We start from the raw sequence: 20,097 nt of genomic DNA on the forward strand, positions 1-20,097 counted from the left end.
CAGAACAGCTCCATCACCCAGAGAACATCTCCATCGCCCAGAGAACAGCTCCATCACCCACAGAACAGCTCCATCACCCATGGAACAGCTCCATCACCGAAAGAACAACTCCATCACTCACAGAACAGCTCTGTCACTTTACAGAATAGCTCCATCACCCACACAGCAGCTCCATCATCCACATAACAGCTCTATCACCCACAGAACAGCTCTATCACCCACAGAACAGCTCTATCACCCACAGAACAGCTCCATCACCCACAGAGGCAACTCTACCAACCACAGAACATGTGGGATAGGTCACAGGGATTCACAGGTGCACAGATTTCAGTTCATTGGGAGGAGTAGGTTCAAGAGGTCTAATGTAGTTAATAAGGTACTGTATACTTGAAAATCACTAACAGGAGACTTTAAGGTTCTCACCATGAACAAACGGCAAGGGTGTCAAGGAAGGCATAAGCTAGTTAGCTCGATTTAGCCATCCCACAATGTATACACATTTCAAAACATCATGTTTTAAGCCATACATGTATATGATTATTTGTCAATTAAAAACATAAACATTTTTAAAATAACACACACACACTGCCACCGATGTGAACCTATCACGGGAAGGGAGAACACTCTTTTCCTAGTGTATTAAAGAACCTTCTGTACTGAGATGAGGAGGAGTTCCTCGACCTTACGGAGCATGGAAATGTGCTGACGTTTTACGTCTGCCAGATCATCAGACAGTTCATAACAGGGCACCGTCAGGGCACAGATGACACCACAGAGCAACCTGAGGCTTCCTCATGAATGGGGACAATGTGTGCTGCCAAAGAAAGCGTCTGCACTCACATCCCAAGAATAACAAGAAACCACACAGTGCGGCCAGTGCTCTTCAAATGTGATTCTCAGTTTCAGAAATTATTGTTGCATGTTGATTTTCAGGCCAAAATTGATTAAAGAAACCCCTGCAATCCAGACGCAGTGGCTCACGCCTGTAATCCCAGCACTTTGGGAGGCCGAGGTAGGCGGATCACCTGAGGTCAAGAGTTCGAGACCAGCCTGGCCAACGTGGTGAAATCTCGTCCCTACTAAAAATACAAAAAAAAAAAAAATTAGCCAGCCGTGGTGGTACACGCCTGTAGTTCCAGCTACTCAGGGAGGCTGAGGCAGGAGAATAACCTGAACCCAGGAGGTGGAGGCTGCAGTGAGCCAAGATCATGCCATTACACTCCAGCCTGGGCGACGGAGACTCCATCTCAAAGAAAAGAAAAGAAAAAGAAAGAAACCCCCACAAATCAGAATTTTTGTTAGAGTTGACTTCCAGCCCTCTAGCTGACAGTTTCTGGAGTTTTCAGTTCTATGAGTGAAGCTCTTTGTCGCTGCAGCGACACACAATTGCTGCACTTCCGCAAAAGCACTTCCCGAGTCTTTCTCACGGACACTTCTCTTGTTTCCATGGAAATCCCTGCAATCTGTTTGAAAATTCAGGGTCTGTCAGTGAAACGGAATTTGTGTGGCAAACAAGGAAGGGTTTGTGTGGCCAGATCAATAGCAAGGATGGCCGGAAAAGCCCCTGGGGGTGTGCTCGGTCCCTGAGAACCTCCATGCCTGGGTTTAAGGGACACCCTCACAGCATCTTAAAGCCTCCCCTCCACGATGTGAGACTGAGACATCAGAGCCGGAAGGCGTCTCCAGGCACTGGGGAGGAGGTGAGATCAAGGAAGAATGGGCACTACCCCCCTACACGCCAACGGGCTGACTGTGGGCAGCCTCAGCCCCCACCAGTATCCTCTGCAGCCGCCCATCGACCTTCATGGGTTCTGAAGACCCCTACACCTCCTTAGCTCCTTAGCCCCGTAAAACTCCTGTGTGCTTTTCATTCTGGTGTTCTCCTCCTCAGAGCTGTGGCAGGGGTCTCTGCGGACCACACCCCCTAGTGCGGCACATCACCTCTCCCTCTGCCTCCGGACTCCTGTGTTCCCGGGGGTCCTGCCCTCCGCAGGACCTCACCTGCCTCCTGCAGGGAGCTTCCCATGGTTCTCAATGGGCAAGGCTGGTGCTGCCAAAGGAAACAGACTTAACAAGCAAATGCCCCTTTCCTCCTGGAACAAAGTTGACCAAAAGCCTAATTTCCCTGCAACTGGAAATAATGTTCGCATCTGCGATGTCTACAGAGTGTCTGTGCACGGTGTGGCTGTGACGGAGGAAGAGTTGATCAGAACAGGGTGCTAAAGAGAGACGAAGAGTCGGCCGGGCATGGTGGCTCATGCCTGTAATCCCGGCACTTTGGGAGGCCGAGGTGGGCAGATCACTTGAGCTCAGGAGTTTGAGATGAGCCTGGCCAACATGGTGAAACCCTGTCTCTACTAAAACTATAAACATTAGCCGGGCTTGGTGGTGCACGCCTGTAATTCCAGCTACTCGGCAGGAGAATCGATTGAACCCAGGAGGCAAAGGCTGCAGTGAGCTGAGATGGCGCCACTGCACTCCAGCCTGGTCGACAGAGTGAGACTTCATGTCAGGAAAAAAAAAAAAAAAAAAAAGGAGAGAGACGAAGAGTCGCTGTAAGGCCCGTCCTGCAGGGCAGAGGCTGCGGGAATCGGGGAACTGCTTTCCCAGCTGCAACCGCAAAACTCCCAACAGAGGGATCTTGTTCTCTCCGGCCACCCTTCCAGAAAGAGCTCTCTAGAAGCAGCTCCTTACTTCAATGAGCAGAGCAGGATAAATGATCCCCACACCTAAAACGCAGGGGGCAGGCTGGAGCCCCAGGTGTGTCAAAAGAGTGTCTAAGAACATGAGCCAAAGAAATTGCCCCAAAAATGGGAGCAAATTTGACAACCGAGAAATTAAAAGCTTTAGACTTCTATAAAATTATAAACGTAAATAATATGTGAAGCCATGTACAAATAGGCCATTATTTTCCATGAAGACTACATATACATTAAAAATGCTAATATTCTAAAACCCCAATGATAAACAATTCCCAGAGACAGGACCCCGTCCACAGGCCCTCCTGCATGAGCACCTTTCCGTGACTGGCTGTCCGCACTTAGGCCCTCCTGCGTGCACACCTTTCCGTGGCTGGCCGTCTGCACTTAGGACACAGAGACAGGACCCCGTCCACAGGCCCTCCTGCATGAGCACCTTTCCGTGACTGGCCGTCCGCACTTAGGGACACGTGCCGGCTGCACTTTCCTGAGGGAGTCTTCTCCACGAGACTTATGGGAATGACCGGCATGTGATGCACAGGCATGGCACTCATCTGGCCCATCCCCATGGCTGAGGAGCTATGATGGCTTTCCTGAGAGGCTGGCTGTCAGGTCCTGGACAGGGCCGTGACCCTGAATAGAAGGTTTCTGGAATGTCAACTTGACTGACAGTTATAGCTCCAGGGATGCATTGGCACCTAAGTTCACAGGTCAGCTATACAGGCCGTTAGGAATGAGTATTTTGGCATCAGCAGATCATGTAGACTAATGTGCATGTTATAGTTAGAAAATACGAGTATCCCTCTTTGCATGGAACCACTTCTCACGTGCCTCCTGTTGAGCTCCTAAAGACAGAGAGTTTGAAGGGTGTGTTACTGAACACCCAGACAATTCACACCAGTGTTTGTCCCTGAGGTAACGGGGGATATAAACAGACACAGTGACGGAGAAGGCGGCAGCCATCTGCATGGAGAACAGAGCTACACATGTGGCATCGCCACCACTGTGGGACTGTCCTGAAAGCACGTGTGATGCTGGAAGACCCTTTCCCACTTTCTGTCCATCTGCCATGCTTCCCCCATTTCCTCCCCCAGACAGAGGCTGGACCTGGGGATGGGCTGGGAACAGCCATTCTAACAGGTACCCAAGTCCCAGGCTGGCTCTGGGCTTCCTTAATGGGCTCTCATTTTGTGAAAGTATGAAATACTCTTTAAATGTAGAAAAGTAGAGAGAATAACTCATGGACACATTTTTGCTCACTGCCCAGAATTTGTGATGTGACTGTTTTGCTCTATTCACTTCAGATGCCATTTGCATCAAAAATCCCTGAAAAGCCACGGCATGCCTACCGGTTTCACTCTGCCTTCCATCCGGAGTCGGCACCCATCCTCCCTGAGAGCTCTTTGTGGTTTTACTCCCTATGTATGTTCAAAGGCCTTTCTCAGCATACAGATGTTGTCTGTAGGAAGGGAGGCGGTTCATCTGTGTTGAACACGCTGCGTGAGCACGCAGGGGCACAGGACACAGAGAGTGGTGGCAGGACGTCAGCGGGTCCACAATAACGAGCAGCTGCATCCGCTCCCCCAGTGAGGGGCTCGTCTGTTGGTGTCACATTCCACAGGCTGCCGACCTCGGTGTCGCATTGCAGGAAAGCTACTCAAGACTGTTTCCGGACTGTCTGCGGTATTCAGTGTGGAAAGCCAACCTCCCTGCTACCTTCGGCCAGGTGGTGTGTTTGCTCTCAGTACTCATTCAAGGGTTATAATGACACTTTTGAGTCCTGGGAAAGACCTGCAAATCCACACGCCATACAGGAAAAAACAGCGCCAAGTCCTGGCCTCATCTCCCACACGCATGCATGTGCTGTTTTATGGTACAATGTTCAGATGACGCAGAAGTGGCTCTTCCCACAGCAATGGAGCACAGAGGTATTTTGTTCTGTTTCCTTTCATTTTGACTGCTGTGTATTTCAAAACAAGACAGCTTTGCCATGGTGGGCTTCCGCTGCGCCTGTCCCCCGACCTTCAAGACGAAGTTCACTCTTACAGGCGTAAGGAGCGAGAACTGTGACCCTTTCCGCCCAGAAGTACCTGACTCTGGAAAGGACCCGTTGGAGACCAGGCGCTGTCCCTGCCTACAGGTGAGGCTGTGCCGTGCGTCAGGCAGGGGTCAGGGAGAGAAACTGGGGCTAACCCGTCACTCCTGGGGTCCCACACCAGTCACTCTGTCCAGAACCCTCGGGGCTGTGGCTGGACGTGCCGCTCAGACCCCTCCCTGCCTCCACGGAACAGCCACTTGGCCACACATCCCTGGAGGACGCAGCTCAGGGGAGCCTCGTGAGGAACCGCTTCACGTTTTAAAAATACAGCTCCGCTTCTCTCGCTGCCTTCTACTTCGGGAGGATCAGTCAGGTGTATATTCAGCTGTTCAAGCTTCCTCGGCCGGGCTCACTTCTATTTAAAGACAGTAAGTCACGCCCTCCTTCCTCCCTCCTTGGTCCTGGTTCTTTGCTAGCACTGCTTTGCTTTGTTTTTTTAAACAGTGTGAATTTTGTGGGGGAGGTCCTGTGTCTTCTGGGAGCTCCCTCAACACTGTGACCTCACCCATGACCCTTTCCACGTTTGCCTGGAAGTTCCCCTCTCTGTGCTCAGCAGCGACCCTGAGCTTTCAGGCGCTGTCTCCCACCCTCCTCACGTTACAAGCTTGCCGGCAGCTCCTCCAGCTACCTGTTCATAACGACTCTGTGTCTCGTTACAAATCCTCCTGTAGCGACCGCCATATCCAGCCCAACTGTACAGAAGTACTCCTGGCGCTCAGGACGCGCTTCCGGGACAGAAAGCGGAACGGGCCGGAGAGCAGGGCGGTCGGATTGGACCTCCCCTCTTGCTGCAAAGTTCTGAGAGCACACGGGGAGGCAGCGGCCTTCTGGAAGCTGCGGGGTCCCTCCTAGGCAAGCTGCCAGTGCAGAGACGGGATGCTGGTATCGGACCAGGTAGATGCTGGTCCGATAACAACCAAAGCCAGAAGGATCAGAGGCAAATCCTGTTCCGTTAAAAGCTGACCTTGCAGTGAAGAACAGAGACGCTTTTTACCTTCATTCATTTTTAAGGATTAAATAACTAACTGCAAAGTAAAGTGACTGATTTTTACAAAATGATGAATATTTGCACATCTGAAGGAGTGTTTCCTTTAAACTACATTCAAGTTATACTCACATTTCTCTACACATTTTAAGAACTTCACCTGTACACGGACTTGAGACCAGTTGAATAAAAGTGCACACACACACACACACACACACGAAGAACTTCTCCCCGGGAAGGATGGGCGGTGACAGCTCTCCAGTGGCCATTCTTCTGAAACACCCTTGAAGGCCAGAGCCCGGCTGGAGCAACTGATCTCACCTCTCCTCTCGTTCTAAAGGCTCCCAACAGTGGGGCTATGCAACACCTCCCCACCCACCCCCACAACTCCTGCTTAGCACAAGACCTTGAGAACTAGGAGCGCCTGACAGTCCGTTTGTTGAAAATGAATTGAGGTTATAAAGATCCTGCATGAAGAAACCCCCCCACAGAATGGCAATAGCGAACATTGCTTTCTCATAAATCCACCTGCCAGATGGGACGGGGCGCAAAGTGAGAAGGAACAGCGGCCTGGTGGAGTGCACCAACAAAGACGCTGAACCAGGCCCGAGCAACCGATGGTTCACTCTTGATCTTCCTCCTCCTCGCCACCAGCCCCAATCGGGGAGGCTGGCAAAACCTTTAAAATCACCCCAGAAAACAACACAACATTTTTCAAAATAGCATCAGGGAGTTTGGGAGCTTAAACCAATCCATAGATCCATAGGGGACCCATGGTCACCAGTTTGCAGCCTGTGCAAGAGAGGAAAGTGTCACATCATAACTCCGGTGTCGAACACCACAGAGCAAACCCGCGATCCACATGGCGCTTTTACAGGAACAGGGAGCTCCCTGCTGAGTCGAACACTGCAGAGCAAACCCACAATCCACACAATGCTTTTGTGGGGACAGCGAGCTCTCTGCTAAGTTGAACACTGCACAGCAAAGCACAATACACATGGCGCCTTTGCAGGGACGGGAAGCTCTCTGCTGAGTCGAACACTGCAGAGCAAACCCACAATCCACACGGTGCTTTTGCAGGGATGGGGAGCTCCCTACTGAGTCTAACACCGCACGGCAAACACTCAACCCACACGATCCACACAGCACTTTTGCAGGGACGGCGAGCTCCCTGCTGAGTCTAACACCACACAGCAAATGCACAATCCACACAGCGCTTTTGCAGGGATGGCGAGCTCCCTACTGAGTCTAACACCACACAGCAAATGCACAATCCACACAGCGCTTTTGCGGGTTCGGCGAGCTTCCTGCTGAGTCTAACACCACACAGCAAATGCACAATCCACACAGCGCTTTTGCGGGTTCGGCGAGCTTCCTGCTGAGTCTAACACCACATGGCAAACGCACAATCCACATGGCGCCTTTGCAGGGATGGGGACCTCCCTGCTGAGTCTAATACCGCACGGCAAACGCACAATCCACAAGGCGCTTTTGCAGGGATGGGGAGCTCCCTGCTGCAGCTGCTCACTGGTCTCGGGTGGTTGCCACGCTGCCCTCTCTGCAAGCAGAGGTTGCTGGTCAGTGCTGCCTACACTCTGTCAATATCAAGTAACACACCAACTTTTCCAGCAGTGAATTCTAGAACAGTCATTCAGGCAGCAGAAGTCCTATGACTGTCAGCTAAGAACGATAATTTCTGACTTTGCTTCTCGATATAATTTAGAAGTGACAAACGCAAGAGAACCAGAAGAAACAGAAACACTGAGAGTGAATTTGAAGCCATTCTATGAAAACTCTGAGGGAGGCATTAGAGGCAGCCCCAAGGAGATGTGGTTCACGGATGTACCTGGGTTTTGTCAGCATAAATGGTAAGGAGTGAGCTAAGATAAGCACAGTGAAGGGACGTCATTCACCGGCTGCAGCGTGGCACTCGTGGGATCAACATGATGGATTTGATACCACACAGACCCACTCACGATCAACGATAACAAGAGACTGTCTATCCCCCCTGGATGAATCCAGACGTGTCGGGATAGAACCTCTGCCAGTCCCAGCACGAAGCACGGTGCCCATTTACACCTTCTCTGTAAATGCAAGACAGCACCATGCTCTTACCTGACGCCAGAAAAAAGCCCCAGAGAATTCTGACTTGAGTTCTATCTTCAGACACACACAGAATTAGCATATTTTAAATAATTTGTTTTAAAAGTTTTTTTTTTAATCTAGAAGAAGAAAACACTATTGATGGCAAAACAAGTTTATCACTTAAGCTCTCTGTTTAAGGCAGTCGGCAAAAAGATGTCCAATGGAAAACTGGTTTCACTGAGGTTTCGCGGAGGTTAACTGGGTGCTTTTCCATAGAGACGTGATAAAAAAAAAAATCAATGCAAGTATGCAAAACACAATCATATATGTTTTCAAGTGTGTTCCAAAGTCCCTTTAACTGGCGATATAACACCAAAGATGTTGGGAAGCTCATAGTTAAATCCAGGGTGCAAATGCAGTGATAAACTCACTCCAGGTTCCTTCCTCCATATAGTATTTTAAAAATGGGTTGAATCACCCTGCTTTATGCTTTTTTTCATATTGCTAACTGATTCTAATCTTATTCTAAGTTAGCTCAGCATAAATCATAAATAAAAAGATGAATAAGAAAATATAACATTGCACGGAATACATACTATTTTATGGATCAAAGTTACCTTTAGCTATTTGAATACAATAAGGCCATCTTAATTATGAATAAATTCTAAGATCGCTAGCATTATAAAATACACAAAGGTGTTTTTGTTCACAAAACCACAACATAAACTTGATTGCCAATCAACTTTTACAAATAATTTAAAAGGATTTTTAAAAACCTTTAACAAGGCATCCAATTTGCTCTTGAATAAAATGTTAATGAATCATGTCAATTTGGAAATAGTTTCTCTGTCCCCACGTCCCCTCTCCCCCTGCTCCTCCCTGTTGCTTTCCATACCACCCCCCGCAACAGCTCTTTTGGGAAATCTGGGTTTTGGTACTTCAGTTATTTGTGGAGGGGGTTTGATACACATGCATACCACTTTAAATAGAAGGAGGATTTGACAGTCAGAAATTTAAGAGATTACAAATTGTAATAATATGCTTGACGAGATTACAAATTGTAATAATATGCTTGAAGAATTAGCCTACTAGGCAGATTACCAAATGGAATGACTATTAACATCAGGGAAATGAGAAAATTAAAAGCGATCCCAAAGCGAATTAGACCTAATACTCCTTACATCATGTTCTGCAAATCCAGGTAAACATGCAAATTCAACCAGAAAAGGTTAAAAGTTCTCCACTGGTTTCCTTGCTTCTAAACATGTCAGAAACAAAATAATCTGAAAAATTCATGCATATTTAACCTACGAAAGGTTAACTGAAAGTTCCCATGCATTATGTTTTTTAAATTGTTCTACAATTCAGGGGTAGAGGCCAAAAAGTGAATAAAACTTAGCCAGTTGTTATTTGGATTTTTTTTTTAAATGAAGAGAAGGTAATGACTTTTACACTAAGATTAAAATCTGCGGTCTGAACAAGGTTGGGTAATAATAATCATAAATCGTGTGTAATGCTAAGACTTTTCCAAAGCATGCTGACACCTCTCATTTCACCCTGGGAAGTTCGTGGATGAGCACGGCCTCCATGGGGGAACTGAGTAAAGACATCACAACGCTGCCCAGCAGTGCGAGCAGGTGAGCACAGAGCCGAGCTGGAACCACCACCGCCTCAAGCTCCACGGCTTCCTGTGCGCCACCTCCACACACTCAAGAGACTAGCGCTGAAGTCCTGATCTGGTTAACTGGAAACGCAAAACTGAGCTCACTGGACCGGGAAGAGGGAATCCACTTCTGACTGGCCAGGTGCACGGCCCGAACCCGAAGGAGCCCCAGCGGCAGGTGGGACCAGTCAGAGACGAGCAGCCAACTTGGCCATGTTAGACAGCACACACATTCCAGAGACTGGATCACCTCTGCAGACTTGCCGTGTTAAACCCTGAGCCCGCTGATGTCGGAGCTTAGCTGGCCCCACCGCTAGCACGAACGTGAGAGAAAGTGTCAGGTTTACCGTGTTAAACCCTGAGCCCGCTGATGTCGGAGCTTAGCTGGCCCCACCGCTAGCACGAACGTGAGAGAAAGTGTCAGGTTTACCATGTTAAACCTTGAGCCTGCTGGTGTCAGAGCTTATGCTGGCCCCATGGCAAGCACGAACGTGAGAGAAAGCGTCACTTACTTGGCTTCACGTTAGCAACCACGGCCAGGCTCTCCGGCGGGTGAACGGCAAGGTGCCTGCTGTGCTCGCCCGTGCCTGGGCTGCTGCCATACTCGATGGCGTCCACGTGTCCCAGTGGAACGCTCCACTTTAGCAAGTACCTCTGGCTGCTCAACACACGGCTGTCATGAGAGGGGCTGAAATGACCAGAAGATCCTTGTTTTACGAATAATTACATGAACACGTTATGGTAATGTTCGTCCCTCAGATATTCAAGTGAGAAACTTTCCATTGCTGAATTGTAGCTCTTCAGATTTTCTCACAATAGTAATTGTGCTTCTGACTTTCTTACAGAGTCCCCACTCGCTGCCATAAAGAGGCCTCGAAGTGGATGAGAGAGAGCGCAGGGAAGAGCCACACAGGGACGGATCTCCTGGAAGCTCCGAGGTTTTCCGTAAAGGCTTAAAAGGAAGCAGCTCGGTGCTCGCTGGTGACTCTGAGCAAAGGCGCTCGATTACCAGGAAAAGTCTCCTATGTGGATATAGATATTCTCTTGTGGTTTCATAAGAGTTAATTCTCGAATTCCTGCTTTACTCTTTTATGGCTACACTGTAACCATTTTAATAGAATCAAATCAAACCATTATACTCCATGACTAAAATATTTATCAAGTATACAGAAATTGAACAGAAAAAAAACCTATGACTTCTATAGATTATTTTCTTTTATCACAAATAGAACATATACGTGAAGAAACACAAAATACATATGTACAGTCTAGTGGAAATGGCCTCTGTCAACATCTGTGTAGCTGCCACCAAGGCCAAGGCTGTGACATCGCCAGCATCCCTGCAGCCCCAGGATATCCCACCCTCCAGAATCAACCATTATTCTCACTTAGTGATCATCACATTTTGCTTTTCTTCAAGATATTGCTGTTAACAATCAAAGTGTGGGCTGGGCGCGGTGGCTCAGGCCTGTAATCCCAGCACTTTGGGAGGCCAAGGCAGGCAGATCACAAGGTCAGATTGAGACCATGCTGGCTAACATGGTGAAACCCCATCTCTACTAAAAATATTTAAAAAATTAGCTGGGCGTGGTGGCAGGTGCCTGTAGTCCCAGCTACTAGGGAGGCTGAGGCAGGAGAATGGCGTGAACCCGGGAGGCAGAGCTTACAGTGAGCGGAGATCACGCCACAGCACTCCAGCCTGGGTGACAGAGCGAGACTCTGTCTCAAAAAAAAAAAAAAAAAAAAAAAAAAAATCAAAGTGTGGGTAGGAATAACCGAAATGCTTGGTGCTATGTGTTGGACTGAGCACCTGACTGGCTGGGAGCCCGTCTGCACCCAGGCTCTCCAGTTCCCTCTTACACCAGAGCACTCTGCCCTCCATGACGACATCCAGTCCATACCGAAAGGGAAAGGAGGAAGAACAATTCAGACACAGTAAGAGGAAAGATGGCTTGTGTTCTGTGAATTACACTGTGCCTCCAATTTAGAAAAACAGAAATGCCCATGAGTTCTTACCAAAATTCCGATTCCTCCTCTTTGAATGTAAAAATCTCCATCCCTACAGAGGAGGTTTAGAATCTTAATGTCCACAGGGCCGACCAAAGGGTCCTTGGGAGCTATTTGAACCAAAATGCGTTCTCATCTCCTCACCTTTGGGCAGTGAAGCTGAAAATCTCACACTGACAACACATCCATGGGAAATGAATTGCTACTCACCACTGCACTTCGCCAAAAAAGAAATTCAAGCCCTGGCATCGTGGGAACGGCAGGGGCATTATTTTAAGGAATCCTCTAGCAGTAAGCACAGCTGAGTGAGTTAGTTCTAAAGTATCTGCTTTAATTCATCTTTAAAGTACACCATGTCTGTCAGCGTGAGAATTTTAAACCTACTTAAAACTGCCCAAGAACCACGTGTGTCCTGGCGCACCCCAACAGCAGCCTGGGTGGTTCTGGAGCAGCAGTCACCGTCAGACAAACATCGATTATGAATGCGGAAAACACTCAACAAGGACCACTATATTTCCTTAGGACTTTGCTGTTTACAAGGTCATTTCACTGCTATGATCTTGTCGCCCAGGACAGGTGGGACAAACATTAATGTCCCCAACTTGACACATCGTGTTGACCAACTTGCAGGTGAGGAGCTCGATGGATTCAGCCACACTGGGGCCACTTCACGGAAAACTAACTTTCCAGGTGTTACGTGGAGAGGGGGGTTCTGGGACAGTTAAACTTGGAAGCCATCCTGTTAAGTGATAAACACCACTGGTCTCCACACTGTGGGAAGCACCTTATAACACCAGGGAAACAGGGGTGGAGACACCTTACTCTGCATCCTCACAATTCTAAGCGTCCTCTCGTGCAGCCCACACCTGAAGTTCTCCAGCTGCGACCTCCCACGGCCTCACTCCGTCAGCTCCTCTCCAATGCAGGGTGCGGTGGGCTTCGCTTCTGCACACAGAAGCCTGCGGCTGTTGCCAGGCATCCACAATGAATGGCAAGCCATGGGATATGAGTCAAATGAACAGGGTTCTTTCTCTTACAAGGAGGAGTATCATTAAAGACTTGTATATTTTTTGGACTTATTTTGTAGCTGCCACAAAGTAAGTGAGGATGATGAAAAGCAACAATGAAAACCTGTCCCTCGCGGGAAGTGCCGTGTGCCAGGCGCCCTGCGGTAGCTTAATGAACGTCCTCACCTTGATCACTGAAGAGCCCCGTGACGGCGTACCACTGGCCTCATTATTTTTATGATCAACACTATTGTTCAGATGAGGAGTCTGAGGCAGTCAGAGCAGGTAATTTTCAGAGTTCAGAGAAGGTGGAGCCGGAGTTCACTCTAAGGAGTCCGACTCCTGAGCACTGACCTGCACACCCTCGCTGCCTGGATCTCTAAGGCAAGGTGAGGAGGGCAGGCAGATATATCTGGCGGCTGGAAAATGGGGGTGACGGGCATGAAAAATAGGGCATGTTTAGTGGTGTGCTGGCCAATGTTTAACAGCTGGCTCTCACTGGGAGGACAGGCTCCTAACACATCGTGTTGGGCAAATTCCATGGTGTAAATGTTCCCATGTGGATGACTTCAAGCTACCAAATGTTTAGTAACTGGCTCGCAAAACTCTGGAAGATTCAACACTTGACTCTTACAAGACATGATGAATCGGCACCACGTTCGCTTGCATTATTCTCTACAGCACCAGAAGTGTTATAGTTAATTTTATATCAAGTCCCTTATCTACCTATATTTGAAGACCTTTTAGTTTCTCACATATCCTCATCTAACTACAATCTTCCATGTGTTGGAGAACGATTCTGATGTAAAATTATTTTAAGTGAAAATAATTCATTTTCTTGGTTTACAATAAATATGAATATACCCAACTTTATTATATTTAAACATTTATCAAAAATATATTTATAGAGAAGCAGGTAAAGAGAGAATTTAAACCATAAGAAAAAGAACTCTTGATTTAGGAGGGTTATGAAGAAATTCAATTTAGTTTCTAGTTCCACCATCAGCTCTGTTTAAAGAGTATATAAACCTCTACGTACTTAACTTCTACTAACAGTGACTTGGTGATTTACACTGAATCTATTTAAAAATAAGCTTGCTTATTATAAGGGTTCCCTTAGTCACAGGACTGAGCTTTGGCACAAAAAGCCAGTTCAGCCTGAGTGACAGAATTAACAAAGTCATTCATGTGCCCTTAGGCAAAGGTAACATGTGATGATGATAGGACTACCATAGAGAATTAAATGCGCTTACCGTGAGCTGCTGGTGGCACACATTAACACGTCATTTAACATGAAGACTCGGCGCTCTTTGGTTTTAACAATCTCTCCTCTGTCGTTGTAAACTGTTTCTATCATATCATCTGATCGAATGAGGTATCGGCTTCCACTGCTGAGAAGCTGGACATTCAAAACACAGCACAGGGACCACAGTTGAGTTTACCCGGAAAAGAAAAAGATGAGGAAAAGTCTGGTATGAGTCTGAGGGTGACTTTTCCAGACTGAGCTCTTTACGGAAATCGTTCCTACGTTCACCGTGACTGCGCTGAACATCCGCCTCCTTCCTCACAGACTTTCACCGCACATTTGGCCCTCCCACGATGTAAACACTACATTAACCAGGAACGGTGAGGAATGGAAGGAATTGTTTTGTAATTTTACTTTTCCCCAAGTAAACCTAATTAAGCATAGTTAAATGACTATCTTAACTTCTTAAGGTAGGCCATATTTTACTTCACTGAGCCAAACCAAAACCATCAGTTCTTCAGAAAGACGCTTTGTATGAACCAAGACAATGGTATGCGACGTAGAAGTCATACTACTTTTTTTGTTTGTTTGTTCTGAGACTGAGCCTTGGTCTGTTACCCAGGCTGGAGTGTAGTGGCACAATCTCAACTCACTGCAACCTCCACCTCCTGGGTTCAATTGATTCTCGTGCCTCAGCCTCTCGAGTAGCTGGGACCACAGGTGTGCGCCACCACACCCGGCTAATTTGTTTCTTTTTGTATTTTTAGTGGAGACGAGGTTTCGTTATGTTGGTCAGGCTGGTGTGGAACTCCTGACCTCAAGTGATCCACCCACCTCGGCCTCCCAAAGGGCTGGGATTACAGGCGTGAGCCTCTGCACCTGGCCAATACTTATAACAACTCAGCCCACAAGAAAAACAGTCCTCAACCCCTGTGGTCTGTGCTGTCTTTTGACTCTAAATCTACGCTGCTGCCCAGCTCTGAGCAGCCAGCGAGACACCCGCCTCCCTGACTGTCCTTGCTGAGTGCGCGGGAACGATGAGGCGTGTGGGTGACATTCAGTGCAAAGCATCATCCCCTTTTCCTGGGCCTCTGGGCTGGATCCGTGCCCCACATGTATTCAGAGGTTCAAGTGCCACAGGGAGCATGATTTTAAATAACATCAACCATGTCAAGAATATAACTGAATACAATTTGCTGCTTATAAACGTTCCTACATAAACCATTTAGAGAATTGGGGAAAATATGTGGCTTAAAGTGTATTAACATAAATTTCACACAGTTAAATTACTGAATGTCATTGTGACATACGAAACTACTCCTAATGACAAAACAAACAATGATTTTTAGCAATAATGAATATTAGATGCAATAACTTAACACAGTTCATACAAATTACCATCTTCCTGCGAGCTAGGGCCTTCAATGAATACGGGAAAGCCCACATAAAATCAGAGTACTGCTGCAGACAAGCAGTTATGTAAGCATCAAGCTGAAATGTAGCCTGGCAAATGAACTGCTGCCCTCTGGGTCCTGCATCTCTTTTCATGGTCAATACAGCTTAGCCCATGCATAGGTGAAGACAAAAAATGTTTGTGAATTTTTTTTTTTTTTTTTGAAACAAGGTTTTGCTCTGTCACCCAGGCTACAGTGCAGCAGCTCAATAACAGCTCACACAGCCTGGATCACCCATGCTCAAGCAATCCTCCGGCCTCAGCCTCCCACGTAGCTCGGACTATATAGGTGCATCTCACTGTGCCCAGCTAATTTTTTTTTTTTTTTTAGATATGGGGTCTCACTAGCATGCCCAGGCTGGTCTCGAACTCCTGGGCTCCAGTGATCTTCCCACCTCAGCCTCCCAAAGTGCTGGGCTTACAGGTGTGAGCCACTGTGCCTAGCCTGTAAATATTTTCAGCTTTAACTATTACTATCTGAAATTAAATACAGTTATTTTGAAAGCAAAATTAAGCTAAAGGAGTTGCTCTTAACCCCTTGGGAGGTCCTGGATCCATTTGAGGGTCTAACGAATGTACGAATCTCTTTCCTAAGAAAATGCAGACAGGCTGTTAAGGTTTTACATACAATTTCCACGTTGGTGTGACTCTCCTGAAGGCCTCCACCCACCCCGGTTAAGAACTCTGAGCTAAGGGAATTACTCCAAACAATCCAACAGATTAGTATTGCTGGACAACGCCAGCTTACTAGCACAAAGCGAAAATAATTTTGGAACAGAGTTGAAGAAAACTTCTCTCAACCTTGTTCAGGTATCTTTCGTTTATGGCTTTGGCTATTTGCTTAACTTCACAGCGTTGATCAGCATCTCTCTTTCTTTCATTTAACTTCTCTGCTAGTGTTTCGAGCTCTGTCAGGGCCATCTGAAGAGGCAGCCTGTCGGGGTGGCCTTTGGATGTGTTCTTCAGCATGTCCTACAAGCAACAGGGGAGAGGTGGGCGGTTACCACGTGCACACTCCCAGTGCAACAACACTCGCGTCACCCGCCAGCTGACAATGGAAAGGAGGCGGTGGCATCCGTCATCCTGGTGAAAAATAAAGTCAGCTCTTGGGAAGGGACGATGAGCTGAGTGAGTCACGACTTGGCTGAACATCTGAACAGCTTCCTTGCAAAAACAAAATTGAAAAAATAGCACTGTACAATAAAGGACACGCTAAATATGAACATATCACAATCTCAGAAACACCGTGCACTTGGAACGATGCTCACGACGATGATAGATTGTCCTTCTCAAGTTGAGTCAGACAGATGAACCCACGCACAGATGGGTCCAGCTACTTCCTTCAAAACACCAGTCTCCCGGTTTCCAATGGGCAGGAGTTCTGTGGTGCCGAATACTGCACCCATGGCATCAACTCACACAGCAGAATCGAATCTCTCTCACACTGACACAGGAACCTGATTTTAGGGCAGCAAAGAGGCATGACTCTATCATGGTGGGTCCATGTCACTAAACGTTCATCCAAAACCACCGAATGCACAGCACAGGGGTACACCCTCCTGTGACTATGGCCGCTGGGCAGTGGCTGCGTGGCCACGCAGGCTCCTGGTTGTCACAAATGCACTCTGGTGGAGATGTAGGGGGAGGGGGACTGTGCATATTGGGGGAGGGGTAGATGGGAAATATCTGTACTTTCCACACAATTTTGCTGCAACCCTGTAATTTCTCTTAAAAAGTAGTCTTTAAAAAAAGGGAGTTGAGCTACCTCTTCTCCCAGTTAAGGTTTCAGACAAGCACGAGGAGGTCAAAGGGAGGGTATGTGGCACAAATCAGCAACAACCACCAGCAAAAAATGACACACTGCTGCCAATCACAGGATAAAGTTAACAGGCAATAACAAAAGGACACTTTTGTCACCTTGGTTTTATGCAGGGCCTTTTGATTCCCAGCTTTCGTTCACATTCGACACGCTGATGTTTGCTGAAGGGGCAAACGTGAACTTGAAACACTCTTTCTCAGAATTAAATGTGGTTCTGCAATGAGATCACATGGACACAGGGAGGGCAGCATCACACACCGGGGCCTGTCGGGGGGGTGGGGGGTGAGGGGAGGGAGAGCATTAAGACAAATACCTAATGCACGCGGGGCTTAAAACCTAGATGATGGTTTGCTAGGTGCAGCAACCCACCATGGCACATGTATACCTATGGAACAAGCCTGCACATTCTGCACACATATCCCAGAACTTAGAGTGAAAAAAAAAATGTGGTTCTGCATCTTGCCTACCAACGTTTACATGTTTATAGGAATATTAGCTGTCATGGAATTCAACAGTGTGCTTATCTTTTTAAAGCTTTTTTTAAAATCTGGAAAGGATGCTCCATAAATGATCAAATGCTCCCAGTTTTTAATGAATATAAACTATTCTATACATTTGTTTTCTTATGAGTCACAACGGATTCTATCAAGGCAAAAAAGAACAATCTTAACACTAGTTCTGCACCAAAACCACACACTGGTGGTGGCACCGGGGACTCGGCGTGCGATGGAGACAGCAGCCAGCACACGGTGGAGTCTGACATGCCGTGGGGCCGCTGAGCACAGCCGGGGGCATCCGCCGAGCTGGCAGCCTCCCAAGGAGGCCCAGGGAAGGAGAAAAGTGAAGTTTCTCACTGCTGTTGTTACCAGAAATTGTTACTTATCTTTGCACAACAACGGAGAGAAATAGGTAGCTGGGATAAAGTAAGACAAATGTCACAGGGCCAATGGATGTTTCTGGATCCATGGGAGAAACTGACAGTACCAGCAAAGCCAGGGTGCGCCGGCATCACTGCCTGAGCCAGCGGACAGCTGTGGCTTCACAGTGCCTGTCTTAGAAATAAGGTCAGGGAGCACTAACCAGGAACAATGCAGGCGAGACCGGAGAGCAGAGACCAGGAGAGTCACTGGGAGGAAGGGGACAGAGAGTGTCCAGGCCTCTCCACACTGTCTCCCCATCCACCTACACTCAGCACACGGACTACAGCAGAAGGCAGGAGGGAGGGTATGTGCTTGTACCTGCTGACTCTGCAGCCCATCTCCTCACCCAATCCCAGGTGCCCTGAGCACCCACACCTGAGGTAGGGCCCCTCAGGCACATCCACATAATGACTCCAGACGCAGACACTGCCTTATCTCCAACTGTGCTTCTTCCGAAGTACATGGACCCACCCTGCTCCCCTCCGAAAACACTCGAGGATGCGCCAGCGTTTCATCAAATGTGGGCAAAAACTGTCCCTGAGGGAAACTGCTCGGCACATCTAGGACCTGCAATTTGTTTCGCCGGATCAAGGCAAAGACCATTTTCTGCTTCGGGGGCAACAGACCCTGTGTGGGAAATTCTAAGGAGGGTCTCTCGAGGCAAGGAGGGAAGAGGACAGGGACAGCTGTGTGCAAACTGACCTATGTAACTCTGCTGGTGACGATCTGGAAGAGCACACTGAATCTTTCTAAATGCAAGTCTTTTGACACCCAAGTTCTTGAGTTTATTACATAACTGGAATTCTGAGTTTAAGAATGTCCTTCCTCAGAGAACTGAAGTATTTAGAAGTATGTTTTCAAAAAAGAAAAGAGTGTACAAAATTCTTACAGAAACAGATTTGTAAATGGCGCAGTGTGTAATGGGCAGGCCGTGCCCATTCGACAGTGCATGTCTGCAGTGTTCCATCCGCTGCTTTTCCCAAAGTCCTGGCTAGCATCCTTTTGGGGTGTGCACAGTGTACTAGATTTGTGGCTGGACAACTGTGTTAGAATCCCAGCACATCTATCGGGCTGTGTCACCTTGGGAGAATCATCAGCTTCCCTAAACCTCAGTTTCCTACAGCATAACTCAGTTTCCTAGCACATAAAAGAGGGACAACGACCTCCCCAGGGCGGCTGAAGGTGGATGGAAATGTGGGAGCTGCTCGGGCTCCTCAAAATCCCGGTGGAGGCTTTTCCCTGCAGTTCTCTTTCCTATTCCCGTTCCAGCAGCCCCACCCACTCCTTCTGTTTAGAAGAATGTATTTTGGAAAAAACCTAGGAAAAGTAGTTACTTACTTACTTGCAGTTACTTACTTCCATTTAACCAAAACCTAACAAGCTCGTTTGAAAATTATATCCAAATTTAATAAATTAAAAAAATTTAAAAAGTATTCTGATACATCATAGAAAGCCAACAACGTGTGTGACCTCACGACACAGTCAGCACTTGCTGTCGTCCCTGGCAACCAAGAACAACTCAGGGACTCACTGGCGCATCGCTAAACACACGGCATGTGGGCTGGTTCACCCGCCCATACGGTTCACAGCCTGGTGACACCCTCCCAGCTGTGGCTGAATAACTGATGTCTAACAGGCAGCCTGACCCCCTTCCTCCCAAGTGCCAGACTCCCTCACACGAGGAAGCTCATTCATCACGTCTGTGGCTGCTTGCCGGAAGCCAACAGCGTCTCACACGTATTAGAACTCAGTACATATTTGTCAGCTAAAGAAATAAAACACACTTTGAATATTTTGATCTTGGGAAAAAACAGCTTTTGTTATTAATGCTGTAATACAGGCAAACTGTACATTGTTAAAAATGTAAGAGAGAGGATAAAATTAACATGACCCATCAACCTAATCATGGAAAGAGCCCACATTGATATTTTAGTGTGTATCCTTTTTCATACTCTGATGACTACTTTCATTTAAAAAGAATGTGTCATGGATTTGGTTGGTCAAAAATAAAAATAAAAACCTCAGTGGACAGGGACTTCACACTATTTCCCAGGCGCCAGTTCATTTCTGGCGATGATTCTACCAGTTCATCTTCAATCGGCTCTAATAAGAAGC

At 47.5% G+C, this 20,097-nt stretch overlaps 1 protein-coding gene across 3 annotated transcripts in view; it reads right to left on the reverse strand.

The window, feature by feature from the left end:
* The window catches only part of ARHGEF10 (Rho guanine nucleotide exchange factor 10), a 134,146-nt gene that overhangs the window by 43,025 nt on the left and 71,024 nt on the right, over window positions 1–20,097 (reverse strand). For all 3 annotated transcript variants that reach the window (XM_032162526.2, XM_032162527.2, XM_058442723.1), the window contains 3 exons: window positions 16,045–16,215; window positions 13,798–13,943; window positions 10,043–10,218 (listed from right to left, as the gene is read on the reverse strand). In XM_032162526.2, the coding sequence (XP_032018417.1) occupies window positions 10,043–10,218; window positions 13,798–13,943; window positions 16,045–16,215 (493 nt within the window). The remainder of the gene's footprint in view (window positions 1–10,042; window positions 10,219–13,797; window positions 13,944–16,044; window positions 16,216–20,097) is intronic.

This window comes from Hylobates moloch, unplaced genomic scaffold, assembly GCF_009828535.3.
Source record: "Hylobates moloch isolate HMO894 unplaced genomic scaffold, HMol_V3 SCAFFOLD_8, whole genome shotgun sequence".
Classification (NCBI taxonomy): Eukaryota; Metazoa; Chordata; class Mammalia; order Primates; family Hylobatidae; genus Hylobates; species Hylobates moloch.